The sequence below is a fragment of the Gossypium arboreum genome, chromosome 10 (genome assembly GCF_025698485.1).
Source record: "Gossypium arboreum isolate Shixiya-1 chromosome 10, ASM2569848v2, whole genome shotgun sequence".
NCBI classification, from domain to species: Eukaryota; Viridiplantae; Streptophyta; class Magnoliopsida; order Malvales; family Malvaceae; genus Gossypium; species Gossypium arboreum.
Genome location: NC_069079.1, coordinates 36,502,228 through 36,520,155, shown reverse-complemented (window position 1 = coordinate 36,520,155; position 17,928 = coordinate 36,502,228). Strand labels below are relative to the sequence as shown.

The 17,928-nt window shown below is 31.6% G+C and overlaps 1 protein-coding gene across 1 annotated transcript; it reads right to left on the bottom strand.

Moving 5' to 3' along the window:
* Positions 1-10,375: 10,375 nt before the first annotated feature.
* On the bottom strand, positions 10,376-11,288 carry LOC108487980 (uncharacterized). The gene is made up of 2 exons (XM_017792304.1): positions 10,720-11,288; positions 10,376-10,649 (listed from the first exon to the last, which is right to left on the bottom strand). The coding sequence occupies exons 1-2, from the start codon at positions 11,286-11,288 to the stop codon at positions 10,376-10,378; spliced, it is 843 nt and encodes a 280-aa protein (XP_017647793.1).
* Positions 11,289-17,928: the final 6,640 nt, after the last annotated feature.

Below are 17,928 nucleotides of genomic sequence, written 5' to 3'. Positions count from 1 at the left end.
AGGCGGCATGCAAGGACTGAGTCACGATTCCCTGGCCCTTGTTAGGTACTTTTCTCTGTCTCTTCCGAAGGATTTTAGTATACCCGATTATGTGAATATTGTATTGAAATTCCCTTCTTTGGTCGACATGGAACTGTTCTACTTCTATGGGAGCCTTAAAGACACTGTAGAAATTGCTTACCAAGTTGAAGGAGGAGACGTGTCAAAACTTCAAGTAGAGGGAGACTATAAATTGCGGTCATTGAACGAAAAATGAGGTGCCATCACAATACCTTCGCTGTTAAGAGCAAGAATTTCGGTCTTATTTGCAAAGTCATTCCATTCAAATTAAGCAAAGTACTTGAAATTTTCAAAACTTTGCACTTGATTAATTTTGAATAAAGAAAAAACATCGTAATAATAACGAACAATTTGCAAATAAAAGTAATCTAAAATGACAAAACCCAACTTTCTACTTTATGGAGAAATGACAAAAACCAGCTTTCTACCTTATGGAAAAGGGAAGGTTAAATTTTGCTATTAGTCCCTGTATTTTATAAAAGTTGTGTATTTAATCCTTTTACTTTAATTTGATAATTTTTAGTCCTTATACTTTTCAAATTTTAAAATTTCAATCCCTACCAAATGATAGTTGTTAAACTCTCTATGTTAAGTTATGCTATTCAAAAATCGAAATCGCAAACATATTATCATATGTGTAATGCCTTGTTATTTTTACATATTATTCACTAAAATTTAGTTAATGGATTAACAATTATAATTGATTTCAACTGAAATTTCAAAATTTGAAAAGTATAAAGATTTAAAATGATTAAATTGAAAAATATAAAATAAATTTACGATTATACACATAATATAAACCAGTGATTGAATTTAATCAAAATATTTAAGTACTATTATTTGAGTCAAGATTAAAATTAATCAAATAAAAATATTGTAAAAACTAAATCCACGAAAGCGCAAAAGAAAAAATAGAATTTAACTAGGAGGAAACTACAATGCATATGCCGTATTAAATCAAATGTTCAAACAACTTAGTGCTTCTGACATGTTCAAAACCCCAATCCCAAACCCCATTTTCACACAGTCATTATTATTATTTCCATTTTATGTCTGCTGCATGCATGACTGTTTCAAAACTCCTTGGTCAACAACACGTAATCTTCTTTGTAAGCCAAATTGACAAAACCCTAACTAATATATTCAAACTATTTTACTTGAGTCTAAATCTAGCCACCTTTCCTCTATATATATACCCCCATTTCCCTTCCATACTTCATACAGACACAACAACCTTCATATATACCTTTCAGGGAAAAAAAAAGAAAGAAAACGTTTGATAGTTTGGGTGACGGAAAATACAGTGTTTTTGGAAGATGAATAGCAGAAAATTAAACACCCTTATGATCATTTTTGTCATCTCAATGGCCATTTTGAGTCACGTTGGGGTGGAGGCAACAAGAGTTATAGCAGAGGATTTTGCTAAAGCAAATCACTTGGAGACATACTCGTCAGTGTACGAGAAGGCCAAGTTCACCATGTCGTGCTGGCTCGAGCGGTTGGCTTCTGGACCCAGTCCTAGAGGACCTGGTCACTAGAATGATTCAAGTCATGAAATCCAGTTAAGGATCAGAAATCACACTAGATGAAAGTTAAACATAGTGTTTTTGTTATTTTATTTTATTGTTTTATTTTTTCTTTTTCGTCTTCTTCTTTATAGGTAGGTTCAAGATATCTAATAATGCAGCTTTCTGCAACTATATGTGCAAATGTAAATCGATAATTAAAATCCTTTGTTGCAATTTTGAAATAAAACACTATGAATGTTAATGTTCAAATTAACACTTACTGAAAGTTCAAACGTGAAAAACATTCATGAAAACATACACGTATGGCTAGGGATTTAAATTGCGGTCGCGGCCGCGTTTTCTGTCGCGTTGCATTTATCGCGGTTGCGGACATAACGGATGCTATTGCGGTCACTGCAGGTATCGCGGTCGTGAATTTTTTTAAAATTCGCACAACCTATTGTAAAACATAATAATTTTAATTATAATTATAAAAAGTCACTTTTAATGATTTTTAGAGTATTTTCTAACACTTATGAACTTTTATTAATATGATATGAGAACACAACTTTTATAATCATTAATTATTCTTATATTTATTTATGAATTTTCTAAGAACGTTATATTAACTAATAACAAAGTAAAAAGAAGAAAATATTAAACATTTATCATATTTAATAAGCTTGAAAGTTTTTATAGATAAAATAATTGAAAATTCATACACGAGAGATGTCTTTAATATTTCTTGTGACTTTGAAGATGGTGAAGATATAAACATTCTATGCTGCAAAAAGAAAAAAGAATAGATAAATGTATAGATTCTTATTAATTATTCCTATTTCCTATCACTTATTCTCACTCTCATTCTACTTTCATATATAGTTTAACATGCTTGGATTCTTAATCATCTTTTCATAAAATATACTCCATTCATTTATCTAAAGATATATTTTAAATGTTTTAATATCATCAAAATTAAGAACATTAACAAAAGTTTTCTTTAAAAAAAACAAACCTTACAAATAATGGTAGTGGTACGATTTAGTTTTCACCAATTAGTGGAATGACGAGGAAGATCAGATCCTTCACCTTCACTTTGAGAGCGTTCTTGACTTGGTTCTCTTGACCTTTGTCCAAAAATATATCCAAAAAAAGTGACATTTTCACCTTGGTTTTCATATAATTGATATGGAGGATATATTTGAGGAAGAGGATACATGAGAGGTGGAGGTGGGTGATACATTGGTGGTGGAGGATGCATTTGGGGCTGGTATGGCACACCATAATTAGGAAATAGTGGATAATAACCATATGGTTGTGGATAACCATGTGAAGGCTGAAAATATGAAGGTTGTTCTGGTAGATAAAAACCCTGAGTACTAGTAGATGAATCACTGTATCCAAGGTTACTAGAACTCGATCTCCTACCAGATGAAGAGCCTATAGAAGTATGCTTCTTGCCTTTTCCTTTTGATGGAGCTCTAGGTTCACTTCTATCTCTCCTAGGTTCAGGAAACATATTTCCATCAAACTCTGATCTATCACGGAAATGTCCACTAGTAGTACCAACCCCATATTCTCCTCCATACTGACTAGAAGACCTAATTTCACCTCTATCACCACTATATCCATCATCCTCATCAATTGGACTTAAACCACCACCATCGGGTCCATCACCACTCTGACTTGGCATTGAACTAGAACTTGAATGAGACAAATTTTGTTGTTGAGACTGATCAACATCCATTTCATCATCAGAGGTATCCACAGGCAATACACCGGCATTTTCACCATCTAATAATGGATTCCCTTTCTCATGAAGCCATTCTGATAGCGGATCAACATCTTCAAAGATATGATCAAGGCTGATAGGATTAAAACTAGCGTTTATATCATCAGTGCTCATTCTTTTTTGATGCCTTATCTGAAGCCTCATATTATAATAGGTAAACACTAGTTTCTCAAGTTTTTTATACTTTAACCTATTTCTTGCCTTGGTGTGAATATAACTAAATGTGCTCCAATTCCGTTTGCAATTTGATGCTGAAGTTGTTTGACTAAGCACTTTAATTGCTAATTTTTGTAATTCGGGAACACATGTGCCGTATATTATCCACCACTCAGCTGCATAATATTATTTAAATTTAAAAATAACTTCAAAATGTACAATATAATTAAATAATATAAATTAAATAAAATAATTTAATTAACTGCTTACCCGAATTCATTTGCTTCCAAGCTCTTTGTGCTTGTGGAGTACCGAATGTCTCATGTTTATCTCTAAATAGTAACAACTGCATAAATAAAAGATAGAGTAAAAATAAAAAAAATAATTCTATTTCAAATTATGTAACTAAGTAATAAATAATAGTACTTGAATCTAACCTGATTAACCATTCTGACTTGAGTATCAAGAGAATGTTCTAATCTTTCAATTACTGATCGTGTACCTTCTAATGTTTCTATTAGTACATTCTCAGAATGCTCCACCCCAAATTAAAATTGAGGATTGAGAAAATAACCTAAGTATAATTTATAAGAATATCATCAAATAATAATCTAAAGCTTAAAATAATAAAATATAAAAATAGTTCTTCATTATATGAAACATTTTATCTTACCAACTGAATGCAAGTCGGAATGCATAAAATTCCATCTATTGTCAATAATCTTTTCATACTCGGTGAAATATCGACAATCTTGTTGAATTTCTCGTTTAGCTCTATCAACAGCTTCATAAATAAAACCCATTGTTGGTTTTTCATCACTATCCACAAGTCTCAATACTTTTACTAGGGGCTCATAAACTTTTATAAGGTCGTTGGCTTTTTTCCAAAAATCTTTTCCCAAAACAATTTTTTTGGCTTCATAAGCAGGCCCTGACTTTTGTTGTCCCCATTTTGATTCTTTAAATTCCTATATATTCATAAGAAAAAATTTAAAATAATATAATTTGAATTATTTGGAACTAATAAAATCAGTGAAGGTTGTTATATTTAAGTAATTATATTAACTAATTATAAAATACTAACCTTTGAATTAAACATTTCTCTCAGACCTTGCTTTTGTCTTGTTATCTCTTCAAGTTGAATGAAATGAGTTGCAAATCGAGTAAGAGCGGGTCGAAGTATTTGTTTCCCTTGTGTATACTTCTTCATCAAATCAACAGTCCAAATGTGATTGTATATAAAGCAAGTCACTTTCTTTGCCTCATCTAACACTTTTGCTACACTGGGCTTCTTCCCAATATCTTCAAGGCATAAATCTAAACAGTGAGCTGCACATGAGGTCCAATATAGATGTTTTCTTTTCAACATTAATTTTTTTCCAGCAGCTTTCATTGCTGCCTCATTATCAGTCACTATTTGGACAATGTAATTTTCTCCAATTTCTTCTACTACCGAATCTAGCAAACTGTAGTAGAATTCAGCATCTCTACTACGAACACTTGAGGCATCTACCGATTTCCAAAAAATGGTTCCTTTACTACAATAAACAAGGAAATTAATGATGTGCATTTGATTCAAACTGTTGGTCCAACCATCACACATTAGAGTTGCACCTAATTTTTTCCAATGAGTCTTTAGTCCATTTACCTAATCATGAACTCGTTGATACTCTGACTCTAAATACACATCTGAAATCTCATAAGGTGTTGGGAGCTTTACACCTTGTCCAATTTCTGTTGACACTTGAATTAAGTTATACAGCTATGGAGAGCTTGCTAATTGAAAAGGAAGTCTTTCATATATTAATATTTAGATACCGCTTCACCTATCTTCTTTCGAAAAGTCTTTAAAATAGAGTCACTGACCTTTGGTTGCTTTGAACTTTTGCTTCTGGCCAATTCAGGTATAGCTCCCCTTAAGGTAAACTCAGACTCACTTGGGTGGATTTACTTGTTCTTTCTCTATGATATTCTCTAGCTGATCCATGAGAAGATCGCCCTTCTTCATAAATGTTATTCCAACCACCAGTACTTCGTCTGAATTCTTCTCTTCTATGCCATTCGTGTTGTGATTGGATAGAAACCTCATCAATGAATTCCTCGTGTTCATCTTCATCCTCATCTTCTCTTAATTGAGATAAGAATTCATCTTTTCTCCTTTTTTTTTTTTTCTATTTTCTTTGTCTTGCTTTCTTTCAATATATTCATCATGCTTTCTCTAATGACACTAGTTAAAAAAATAAAATAATTCACACTTTATATTATTATCAATTATATATAATCTTTATAGAAAATTTACAATAACATTTAAAAATAATAATAAAGTATCACATACCAGTAACATTAGGGCATGGTGCAACATTGCCAGTTTTATGAGAAATGTGCTCTTTAAATCGCGTTATTCCTCCTTTCACAACTTTACCACAAAGTTTACATATGATATTTCCTTTCGTATTTGGCACTGGAGTTCCAAAGTGCCAACCTATATCATTACTTGGTGCACCCTCCAATCCTTTAGGCGGAACTCTTCACGTGGTGGCATGCTTTATTTTTATTTATATATAAGAAACATAAAATTATATTTAGAAATATAAGCAACTCATTACTTATATTATCAACAATATAATACAAAAAAAGTAAACATCATTAACATGGAAAATTTAAATTTATTGCATAATTCATACATAATAATAAATAATAAATTATGAAAGTTATGAAATTTTAAAATAATAATAAATAATAACTAATTATCATTATAAATTATAATTACAATATTAATTAAAAAATAACATATAAAGTAAAATTATAAACCTGATAAGATTGAAGCTTTCATATTAAAAATATAATAATATGATTGTTATCAATGCAATTTTCATTTTCTATAAAATCTCTTCAAACTCTAATAAATCAACCCAAATATACTTTGCTTCAACAAGTTAAAGAGGATGGGAGTGAGAGGTGGAATTCACTCTTTTCCACTTTAAATACTTACTAGTTTATAGAAATAGCATGTGAAAACATTTACGTAATATATTTATAAAAAAATTGCTGTGAAAATTAAGGGCATGAAAAGATAAAGTTAAGATGATTTTAATGTTGGATTTCAAATGTCATTATTTACATTTATATGCATGTATTTTTTCTAAATTTATCAAATATAAAAATATATAAATACCTCAAAATAATATTTGTTGTTTTATAAAATGAATGGATAATAATTTTCTAATTGAGTTTGGTCTCGGTTATTAGGTTACATCAACTCAATCAACTCTTAATTTATAGTATAGATGATTTTTATGGTTGCATTAGCATAGTATATAATTACACAAGAAAATTATTAAAACTCCATATGTGTACGTAAAAATTAATTTCATAAATTATTAATATGTTAAAATTTATATCAATAAAAAGTAAACAAATAGAATATAAATATTTATATTATACTTAATTGTCGATAAGTTAATGTCAAGAGTCAACTAAACACTAACTTGATTGGAAATTAATTAAAAAACATAACCTTTTACAAAGTAGCAAATATTAAAATATAAAAGTATTTTTACATTTTATACAAAATACAAAAAAATCAATTTAAATCCAAAATACATATAGAAAAATACAAACAATAATCATATTTAAAACTTTCAAATCCTCAATTTTATCATTCAAATTAAATCTCATTTTTATATTAATTTTAATAAATATAGTAAGGATATCATTCTCATTAAATAATATATCTGGTTTTATTTTAAAATGATTATATATATATATATATATATATATATATATATGTTTAATGATTATAATGAATTCTAATTTCAAGTCTTACAGCCTATTAATTTTACAGCCTATTAATTTTAGTCAAAGTGCCAAATTTACACCCATTAAACAGTGACCTGTCATGAAAATATTGGAAGCCTAAACGGTGCCTTGGTTTTGGCTAGGAGTAAAGACATTAAAAATGAAAAAAATAAAGAAAAAGGGAAATCAAACGTCAGAAATATCAGAAACAGAAAGAAAAACTAAAGAAGAGTCAAGAGGGAAATCAAACGCCAGTTTCCACTTTCCAGCTTCCAAGATCTCTCTTCTCTTGCTCGTTTTCATCTTCGTTGCTGGATTGATTTCATTTTTCTCGATCTTACAACGGTTAGTAAGGGATTGATTCACTTTGTGATCTAAAGTCTAAACTCTATCATCCTCTCAAAAAAACTCTGAATCTACTGCAAAAACAAGCAAGAATCAACAAGACAAAGTTTTAGGTATTTACTTGAAGATTATCAGTCTCTGAATCTGAATGTGAAGTGATCAGTTTACTTTGTTTTCCGTTTGGGTTTCAGTTTAGGGACCGAAATATGAGAAAGGAGTTTTGAATTTTGATTGCTTATTTGCTTGCTGTTTATTTGGTTTCAGTTTTTGTTTGCTTTCTTTTTACTTTTTTTGATTGAAAACATTGATTTTGCAGGGGAATATATTCCCTTTTGTTTTATTAAGTTTCACTGTTTCTGCTGATTTTTATTTAGAGGAGGGAGATTGATTTTTTTTTAATTCACTATAACGGGATATAACGGGAATAGCGTCCCGTTATTGCCGCGACCGGCCGTTATCTGTTAAGTTGCGGCCGCGACCCACCGTTATCGGTGTGACTCCGCTTCACACCGTTATTTTCAGCCGTTGCGGTTTCAGACGGCGCCGCTACCGCTATATAACAGCCGCTATAGCGGTTTCGGTCCGCTATTTAAATCCCTCCGTATGGCATAAACTATCTTCTTGTTTCACAATTTGTTTTAATATGGTGTGTAATATCCATGTTTTATAATGCAAAATATTTAATTTTCTTTCCAACACGGACTTGAAGCTTCTTTTTTCTCTTTGAGTACTTTAGGTGACATTCTCTTCGTCTAATCTTATGAAACTTTACTCACATAATTTGTTCAAACTTATTCTCTCTTGAGAAACCTGACATGGTGTTCTACTTAGCACATCCTGCCTACCATATTGGACTCATGATATAGTGTTAGACAATTAAAATTTTAATTTGATACCACTTGTTGCATGTCGTATAACCATCATCATAATCATATTTCTTTTATGTTAATTATCTTAAGTATCTTAAGGGATCATACAAAATAATTAATTATAGTTTAATCATACTAAAAGGAATTCCAATATTATTAAAGAATAATCATTATTAAAGTAGTTATATAGTACCACCTTATCCAAGCCGACTGCCTCGACTAAGGATGACAACAAGAAAGAACTCGACCAATTATAACTAAGGAACTATTGTTGGTGTTAGGCACACTTTAACCGGATGAAGTAAGAGCTTCAATCTGGACTTTAACAGCAACGTATTTTACCCAGATAAAAAAGAAGGAAAAATGCTTGGAATTTAAGCTTTGAGCTACTGCCAGGAATGAAGAACAGAATTTAGAAGGCAAAGAAAGATGGAGCATATGGAAGAAAATCTGATGATTTCATTCAAAAAGAAACTTTGGCTCAAAGCCATTACATATACCAGTCATTGGCTGGTCAAAAGATCAACAAATTCATCACCTAAACACTACCTAACTCTACTTATTACATTGGAACTAGGTGATATTACTTGCACACTTAAACAAAGTTGGTAACTATTGGTAACTAGCTCTTTGACCATCAAGTTACATCAACTTGTCATCCAAACATAATTCAAAATGAACTAAATTACAAAAACATTGTTAAAAGGTAACAAAATGAAACTGAGATGAAGCAGTAGCATTAACATCTTCAGTTGCACGTACTTTATCCGGGAAACTTATGTGCATGGATTCTTGCACGTACTTTACCCGGACAACTTATGTGCATGAATTCTTGTGTACATGAATCTGCATGAGCTACATGGAGGCCAACTTTTCTGGTTCAAGATGCATACTTCACCCGGTAATAATACAACAGTTTGATCTCTTTTCTTCACAGCTGCATGCATGGCTCCGGCTGCTTCTTGACATGTTGGAAATTCACATCTTTGCATGCAGCCAATTTCAACACTCCTCCTTGGCTTGCATGCTGCAAACTCTTGTTCATTAAGCATTCTCTGATGATTTGGTTCACTAAATCATTTTTATCACCTCTTTTTGTTTCCAAATCTCTTTGAAGGTCCTTGACCATTTGCTTCAACTCCAATTTTTGATTCTCTAATTCATTCAATCTTTCGGATGACTTTTGTTTCTTTCACTCAAACTGCAATTCCAGTTTTGCCTTCTGGATATGAAGGGATTCCAGCTGCTGCTGCAATGCGTTTGCCTCATCTATTAACCTCTGTACTTGATTCGATGCTTCATCACTTTCAAATGCAAAATTTTCTTTCAACAGAGCCTTCTTAGCTTGCAACGTCTCCTTCTCTGATAGCAGATTATTTTCCTGAGCAGTCAAGTTCTTCACACCAAACAATGATTCACTGCTATCATCCTCAAGTTTCTTTGTGAGAATAAAAATTTCTTTTTCTCTCTTTTCTAACATTATTTCGAGTTCTAAAATACGGGATTGGAGTCCTATATTTTGTTCTCCCAGTTTTTCTGCTTCACTTGCTTTGTTCTCTAACTGCTCCGCCATATCTCTGTTAGTTGCTTGCAATGATTTCAACTCAAGTTCCAAGCTAGTTACATGTGCCTTTAATTCTTTTATCTGAGCAGATGATTGGTTCCCATGCATATCATGCACCTCTTTGAGTGTCAAAAGTTTTCTTTCTTTCTCAACTGAATTAGTGAAATTTTCAATCAAATCTTCTTTAGTTAGCTGAGCCATTGACATGTAGTTGGCATGGCTAAGCCTCTTGTGACACAGCTTGGATTCATCTGTAGCAGCTGTGTAGGTACTATTTGGACTCTTATTCCAATCCACAATGTAACTTTTTTTCTGTCATAGCTACTGTCATGAGCTTGGATCCACTAGGATCACTAATCAGGCATTCTTTGCCTTTGAATACAACTGAATAGCCCTTCTCAAGCAGTTGAGCAATGCTAAGCAAATTTCTATCAATTTCAGGCACTAACAAGACATTTGTAACAAGTTTAGTACCTGTAGGAGTGTTTATCAGCACATCTCCTTTGCCTTCAACTTGGATGAAGTGTCCATTTCCGACCTTCACATTTGTTTTGAAGCTTCTGTCAATTGACTTAAAATTGTCAACATCAGGGGTCATGTTGTTTTGTGCAACCACTGTCTATCAACCATCCATTTGTGGCTTTTCCTTCTGCAGCTGAGTAAGAAACTGTAAAAACTTGTTCTTCTTGGTCATTGTCTTCTTCTACTACTTGAGCTTCAGCTTTTGGCTGCTGGGGTTGGTTGTATCTTGGTCTGCCCTTGTTTTTGCAAACCCTTTCTACATGACCCATCTTCTTGCAGAATTTGCACTGCACATCAGGCTTAAACCAACATACTTTACCCGGATGACTTACCCTTTTGCAGTGTGGGCAGGGTGGATAGCTTCCTGAACCATCTGCTTTAGGCTCGTTTGACCAGGTATTCTTGCCTTTGTAGGCAGAGGTGCTCGAGGCAGACTTGACTTCGGCTTGAAAGGCACCATCTTGGTGCTCCTCCGATCTGCTGGCCCTCCTTTGCTCTTGTGCATACAGAGCATTGATCAGCTCTGTCAAAGAGATGCTGGTTAGGTCCCTTGAATCTTCAAGAGATGAGATTTTTGCCTTATACCTTTCTGGTAAAGTAAAGAGCACTTTCTCCACAATCCTTGCCTCATTAAATTGCTCACCAAGGAGCCTTATGCTGTTAACTACAGCCATGATTCTGTCAGAATACTTTTTGACAGTTTCTTCTTCCTTTATCTTCAAGTTCTCGAACTCCCTTCTCAGATTCAACAACTACTGCTGCCTTGTCCTCTCTGTGCCTTGGAACTCCTCCTTGAGTTTGTCCCAGGCTTGTTTTGGTGTTTCACAAGCCATGATTCTAGTAAAAATTACATCAGAAACACAGTTCTGAATGCATGACATGGCCTTGTGCTTTTTACTTTTTTCTTTAGAGTACTGCTTCATTTGAGCCACTGTTGGATTTGCTCTCAATGGTTCTGGTTCAACATCTAAGTTAACCACCTCCCATAGATCAAATGCCTGGAGGTAGGTTCTCATCTTGACTACCCAAATGTGATATCCTTCTCCATTGAAAACTAGAGGTGCAGCTGGTGAGAAGCTTGATGAAGCCATCTTGTTTTATATTGTATATGAAACAGGTCCTTTAAGAAATGAGCTCTTGATACCAATTGTTGGTGTTAGACACACTTTAACCGGATAAAGTAAGAACTTCAATCTGGACTTTAACAGCAACGTATTTTACCCGGATAAAAAAGAAGGAAAAATGCTTCGAATTCAAGCTTTGAGCTAATGAAGAACAGAATTTAGAAGGCAAAGAAAGATGGAGCATATGGAAGAAAATCTGATGATTTCATTCAAAAAGAAACTTTGGCTCAAAGCCATTACATATACCAGTCATTGGCTGGTCAAAAGATCAACAAATTCATCACCTAAACACTACCTAACTCCACTTATTACATTGGAACTAGGTGATATTACTTGCACACTTAAACAAAGTTGGTAACCAGCTCTTTGACCATCAAGTTACATCAACTTGTCATCCAAACATAATTCAAAATGAACCAAATTACAAAAACATTGTTAAAAGGTAACAAAATGAAACTGAGATGAAGCAGTAGCATTAACATCTTCAGTTGCACGTACTTTACCCGGAAACTTATGTGCATAGATTCTTGCACGTACTTTACCCGGACAACTTATGTGCATGAATTCTTGTGTACATGAATCTGCATGAGCTGCATGGAGGCCAACTTTTCTGGTTCAAGATGCATACTTCACCCGGTAATAATACAACAGTTTGATCTCTTTTCTTCACAGCTGCATGCATGGCTTCGGCTGCTTCTTGACATGTTGGAAATTCACATGCTGCAAGCAGGCCAATTTCCAACAACTATCTTGCCCCAAGAGATCTCCTTGCCAAACAACATATGGTCACACATAACTAAGGATGATGAGCTATATCTTGACCAACTTCTATTAAAGTGATTGCCTCACACATATAATTGTCACATCCATAGACCTTTTCTTTCATTAAACACTTAAGTTCAGTGTCACAGGCCGCAGATTAAATAGAACTCATTTGACCCATTTGAACTGATCCAACTCGTGGAACATATGGAGAAGCACATCTACTTGAAGTATTGATGGCTTGGTGAAACACTCTAGTAAAACTAGAGTTATCAAAGTAATTAATGTAAATCCTAAGCAAATGTATAGAGTTTAAATCTATTAGGATTCTCATCTTGTAGATAGGCATAAATTTCAACCATTGATGTAATTCAATTTGCACTGTTTAGAGGTGAGCATGGGCTGGGCCGGGTTCAGGCCAGGCTCAACTAAAAATTTAGGTCCGTTTGCTAGGCTTGGGATCAGCCCGGGCCAAAAAATGGGCTTAAAATTTTGCCCAAGCCTGACCCGAATAAAAACGCTAAAACCCGGGCCTGGCTTGGCCCGACCATATTATTTTTTATATTATTTTATATAATTTTAAAAAATATATAATACATCAAAAATACTAAAAACATCAAAATAAATATTTCCCAACAAATTGAAAATAAATTTTAAAAAATATGTATACTTAAATAAGACTAAGATAGATGCAACTTAACAAGCAAATGTCTCTAAAATAATAACAAAATTAACAAATGTCTTTAAAATAATAACAAAATTAACAATAAAATAAGTTTATACAATATTCAAACAATAACAACAAAATAGTAGCAACATAATAGTAAAATGGTAGCAAAATAGGGAGAAAATAACAAGAAAATAATATTAAAAAAATAGTTTTTTTTTGTCCTTTAGTAGATTCGGGCCGGGCTGGGCCAGGCTAAGCTTAGGCCAAAAATATCTTACCCGAGGCCCGGCTCATTTTTTAAACGGATCTTATTTTTTGTCCAAGCTCATTTTTTAGGCCTATATTTTTTTTCCAAACCCTCCCACATTTCGGGCGGGTCCAGCCCATGATCAGGTCTAGCACTGTTGGATCTAGGGGATCTCAACTATAAATAGAGGTATTCCCCTCATTTGTAATTACTCAATTGTAAACTTTTAAAGTAATAGAATACTTCTTGCTTTAGGGTTTTAGAGAATTTCTATTAGAATTTTCATTTTTCGAGAGTAAAATTGACTTAAGACAAATTTAAACTTAAGAAATTGCCTAACATCACGTGATTTACCAAACTAAAGTTCTAATCTTGTGACACTAGCATATACATATGCTAGACAAAAGCAAAATCACATCAAACCCACCTATGGACTATTTAATAAGATAATAAGTCTGTCAATCACATCCAATTAATGTACATATTAAAGGTTCACCACGACTCAACTAGCTGCTTCTACCCAACATGACACCCCATACCATGAGACCCACTCCAAAGATATATAAACCCTTATGGTTAACTAGAAGAAACGGACACTTTTTATACGAAGATTGTTTATAAAGGTCACCTCAAAACCTTCTATTCTTCTGCACAACCCTTGGAACCACTTTGTATTACTCTCAACATGTCTATAGGAACCATCACTAACCACAACACCGTCATCAACATTGGGTTAGATTTTTGCATTTATTGAATTATGCGAATTTGAATATACAAATTTACCTAAAAATTTGAAAATGTTTATTATCATCAAATTATTTGAGTATCATTATTCAAATCTAAATTAAATATATTATCGGTTGATTGTCTAAATTTACAAAAAAAAAAAATCAAATTTCTAAATTTTTTTGGATATCTAAATCCATAAAATCCACATCCAAATCCGCTAAAATTATTTTTTATATATAATCAAAATTATAAGTGGATTGTGATATCTAAATCTACATCCATTAGCTAAATAATTAAGCAACACAAATTTGGGTAATAGATATCTAGACTATCTATTAGCATTTGTTTTGAATATACAGTGTATAGTAATTTTAAAATCGGAATATGAATCTATGTGAATATATTTGTAATCTAAATTTTCATTCTTATTATGTATCAACAATAATGTATTTATATAGAAATTATTCAATTATAATATCAAGTAAATAATTTGAAAATGAAGTACTTATTATTTAGATTTATTTTATTTTAGTTAAGTTAAATCCAAGATGGGCCTGATCGAAAAGTGTTTCAACCATTAATTAATGAGTACACACCCATATATCATACATCATATATACCATTTATATTTTACCTTTATTCAATTGTATTTGATGAGATATGATTTTCGTTGAAAACAGCCCACTTGTAATCATAATGTAAAACCAAATTACTATTAGAATTTCATTCCAAATTAATTAAAATAAACAACGGAAGAAAGTCTAAATTAATTATTATTTGTAACTTATGTTATAGTTAAATAAATGAATATTTATTTTTAAAAACTAGAATTCTAATAATAAATAGTTTATTTATTTTTTTTAAAATTATTTATTTTTAACAATCTTGTCATATTTGTTCTCTCGAACTCAGGTCCTCCTATATTGGTAATAATGCGCATGCTAATTAAACTAAAACTCAATTAATTTTAAAAAATTGTAATTAAGTGTCATAATTTGAATGAAAATGTAGGGTATTTTAAAATTCTTAATATATTAAATTTAAAAATTTTGTATAATTCTTTATATGCATACATGTAGCATGTGCATATAAAATAAAGATATTATATGTATATAATTTTTGTTTGTTTGTTTTAAATTGTAATTAAGTGTGGATAAAATTAAATGTGTGAAAATTTGAAACTCACTTCAAAATCTTTTATGCAATTCTTTATAAGTATACGTGTAGCTTGTGCATATATAAAATAAAGATAGTATACATATACATACATACATTACACATTTTACACTTAAAATTGTGAGGGTCAAAATATCATTTTTCAACTTTTTTTTCCCATTATTCTCTTATCTCAATCTACAAACAAAGACTTTCATTTTTCATACCTTTTCCTCTTTTGTCTTTTGCCTTTCTTTTATTTAATTTTCTCAAAATGTCATTGTGTTGATTTTCTATTTATTATTTTATCTCTTTTAATATCAATATTCAAAATTCCATTTTAAAAAGTAAGCATTCAAACAATTATTTTCAACATCTTTCAAATTATATATATATATATATATATATATATATATAAAACTTCTAGCCAATATTTTGTAGCAAATTTTTAAATTTAATAAGTTCAAAATTATTAACATTTAAAGGTGGGATCCATTGAAAGATTACAAGTTCAACTCCCATCCTTCATCAGGTGAAGGTATAATTTAGTCAAGTTTTTAAAAATTAGAAACAAAAAATATTGAATTATTTCATATAATTATGAAAAAAACGTGGGTTTTTTTATTATCAATTGATTAAATGATTGGAAATATATAATATAATAGGTTTAAGTTTTATTATGTTGCAATAATTATGTAAGAAGTCCAAATCTGTACTCCAAAAAAATAAATAATTTATTTGGGAAATTTCACATAAGTTCCTTGATGATAACATTGGAGAAAATCTCAAGAGTCAAATTCAACATGTCAACAGTAATGCTCAACACTTTCCTATTCCTATAATATATAGAGAGAGTTATGTAGTTATTTTGCTGTTGTCATTTTGCTGAAGTACAGGCCACCCAACCAACCAAATTTGGTCAGATTCAATATTTCCAACTCTTGGACTTCATTAAATTACTCAACCCAATCTCAATTCTAACCCTGTCTTTTCCTCAAAATAACAAAACCAACCTTCACTAATCACTAGTACTTGAGTCCAAGCAATGAAAGGAAGGGCTAAACCAGTAAATTTGATATAATATATATATATAAACTGTGGCAGCCATTGACAAGTTCAGAATAAAATAAATTAAACATAGTGTTTTAGCTTTCCCGGCAGTAACGAGTTTGTAGCTATGACTTAGCACAAAATCCTTGGTCAACACGAATTGTATAGTCCTAAAAAAGCCCACCATTTTTTCCCACATATTTGATAATTTTAGCTGTTCTAGCATGACTTTGTAAACCTTTGTATTCTTTTATTCCTATATAAACCTGATATTCAGTTCCAAGTTCTCTTCATTCACAACACCAAGGACCCTAATTAAGCTTCTCTTACTGCATATTCAATACATAATCTTCAAAGATTTATTAGCCTTTTTTTTTTTTTGTTGTTTCTTCTGGTGTTTAAGAGTAGTGTCTGGGGAAGATGAATAGCAGGAAAGTAAGTACCCTTTTGATGATATGCGTCATATCAATGGCAGTGTTGAGCGATGTGAGCGTTGAAGCTGCCAGAGTTTTACGGGAAGATTTGGGAAACGTAAATCATATGGAAACTTACTCGTCGGTTTACCACAAGGCAAGATCCACCATGTCGTATTGGCTCCAGCGGCTAGCTTCGGGACCTAGTCCTCGAGGACCTGGTCACTAGGGCAAAGTTCACCACCCATGGAACTTAAACAAAGTATACTGTACACCCAACACTATATAAATTTTTTTTTAAAATTTTTTAGATTAAGATAGTCTGCAAATTTTAGTAGGTAGGAGGAAGAAGTTGTATGACACAAATGTAAATGATGAAAAACATGATTCTTTGATTGAATTTCCTTTTGTGGGAATGATTGTTCACTTTCACTTTAGTTTGGGATAAATTATTGAAGGTCTACAAAATTCAGAGTTATGATCCACGTTCTAATGTAATATTTTGCATTATCTGGCACCTATCCCTTCCAATGCTGAAAACAATCGCCTATATTTTGGCCACATTAAGTTATGTTGCTCCAGCTAAAATATTTCTACATGAGTATCCACTATTAAATGTATAAAAAAAATTTAAAAATTGAGAGTAAAAAAATTTATATGGTTTAGTAAATTGATCTCTCTAAAAAAAAATTAGAGCAATTTGATTCTGTTATTTTTGAAAGTGAGTAATTAAGGACAATTAACCATTCATACTAATATGTTTTGTCAATGTTACATGATTAGCTCTCATAATTTACAAATTCTATTAATTTGGTCATGATTTAATAAATTTAGCTTATAATATTTATTGAAATATGTAGATATTGAAGTTAAATTTATTGAATTATTTAGAATAAAGACCTTGGAGCTAAAATTGTTACCAATAAAAATTATATAAAATTGACGTTATACATTAACGCATGAGTTAATTGTTTATTTTTAAAATTGATAAAAACTATATTAGGGTAAATTTGTTGAATTTTGAAATTGGAGATTGATAAACATCTATATTTGTATCTAATACTGATTGAAGATTGTTAAGATGATTTGTTTTGGAAATTAAATAGAAATAGGAAGAGTTAATGTTTGAAATTAAAAAGCAGTGAATAAATTTATCGCAATTGA

Bases quoted from the DNA above. Each gene is read 5' to 3' on its own strand.
- LOC108487980 (XM_017792304.1), bottom strand. From the start codon at position 11,288: ATGGCTGTAGTTAACAGCATAAGGCTCCTTGGTGAGCAATTTAATGAG. The intron at 10,650-10,719 runs GTTGATAGACAG...AATTGACAGAAG, and splicing joins GGAAAAGCCACAAATGGATG to CTTCAAAACAAATGTGAAGG.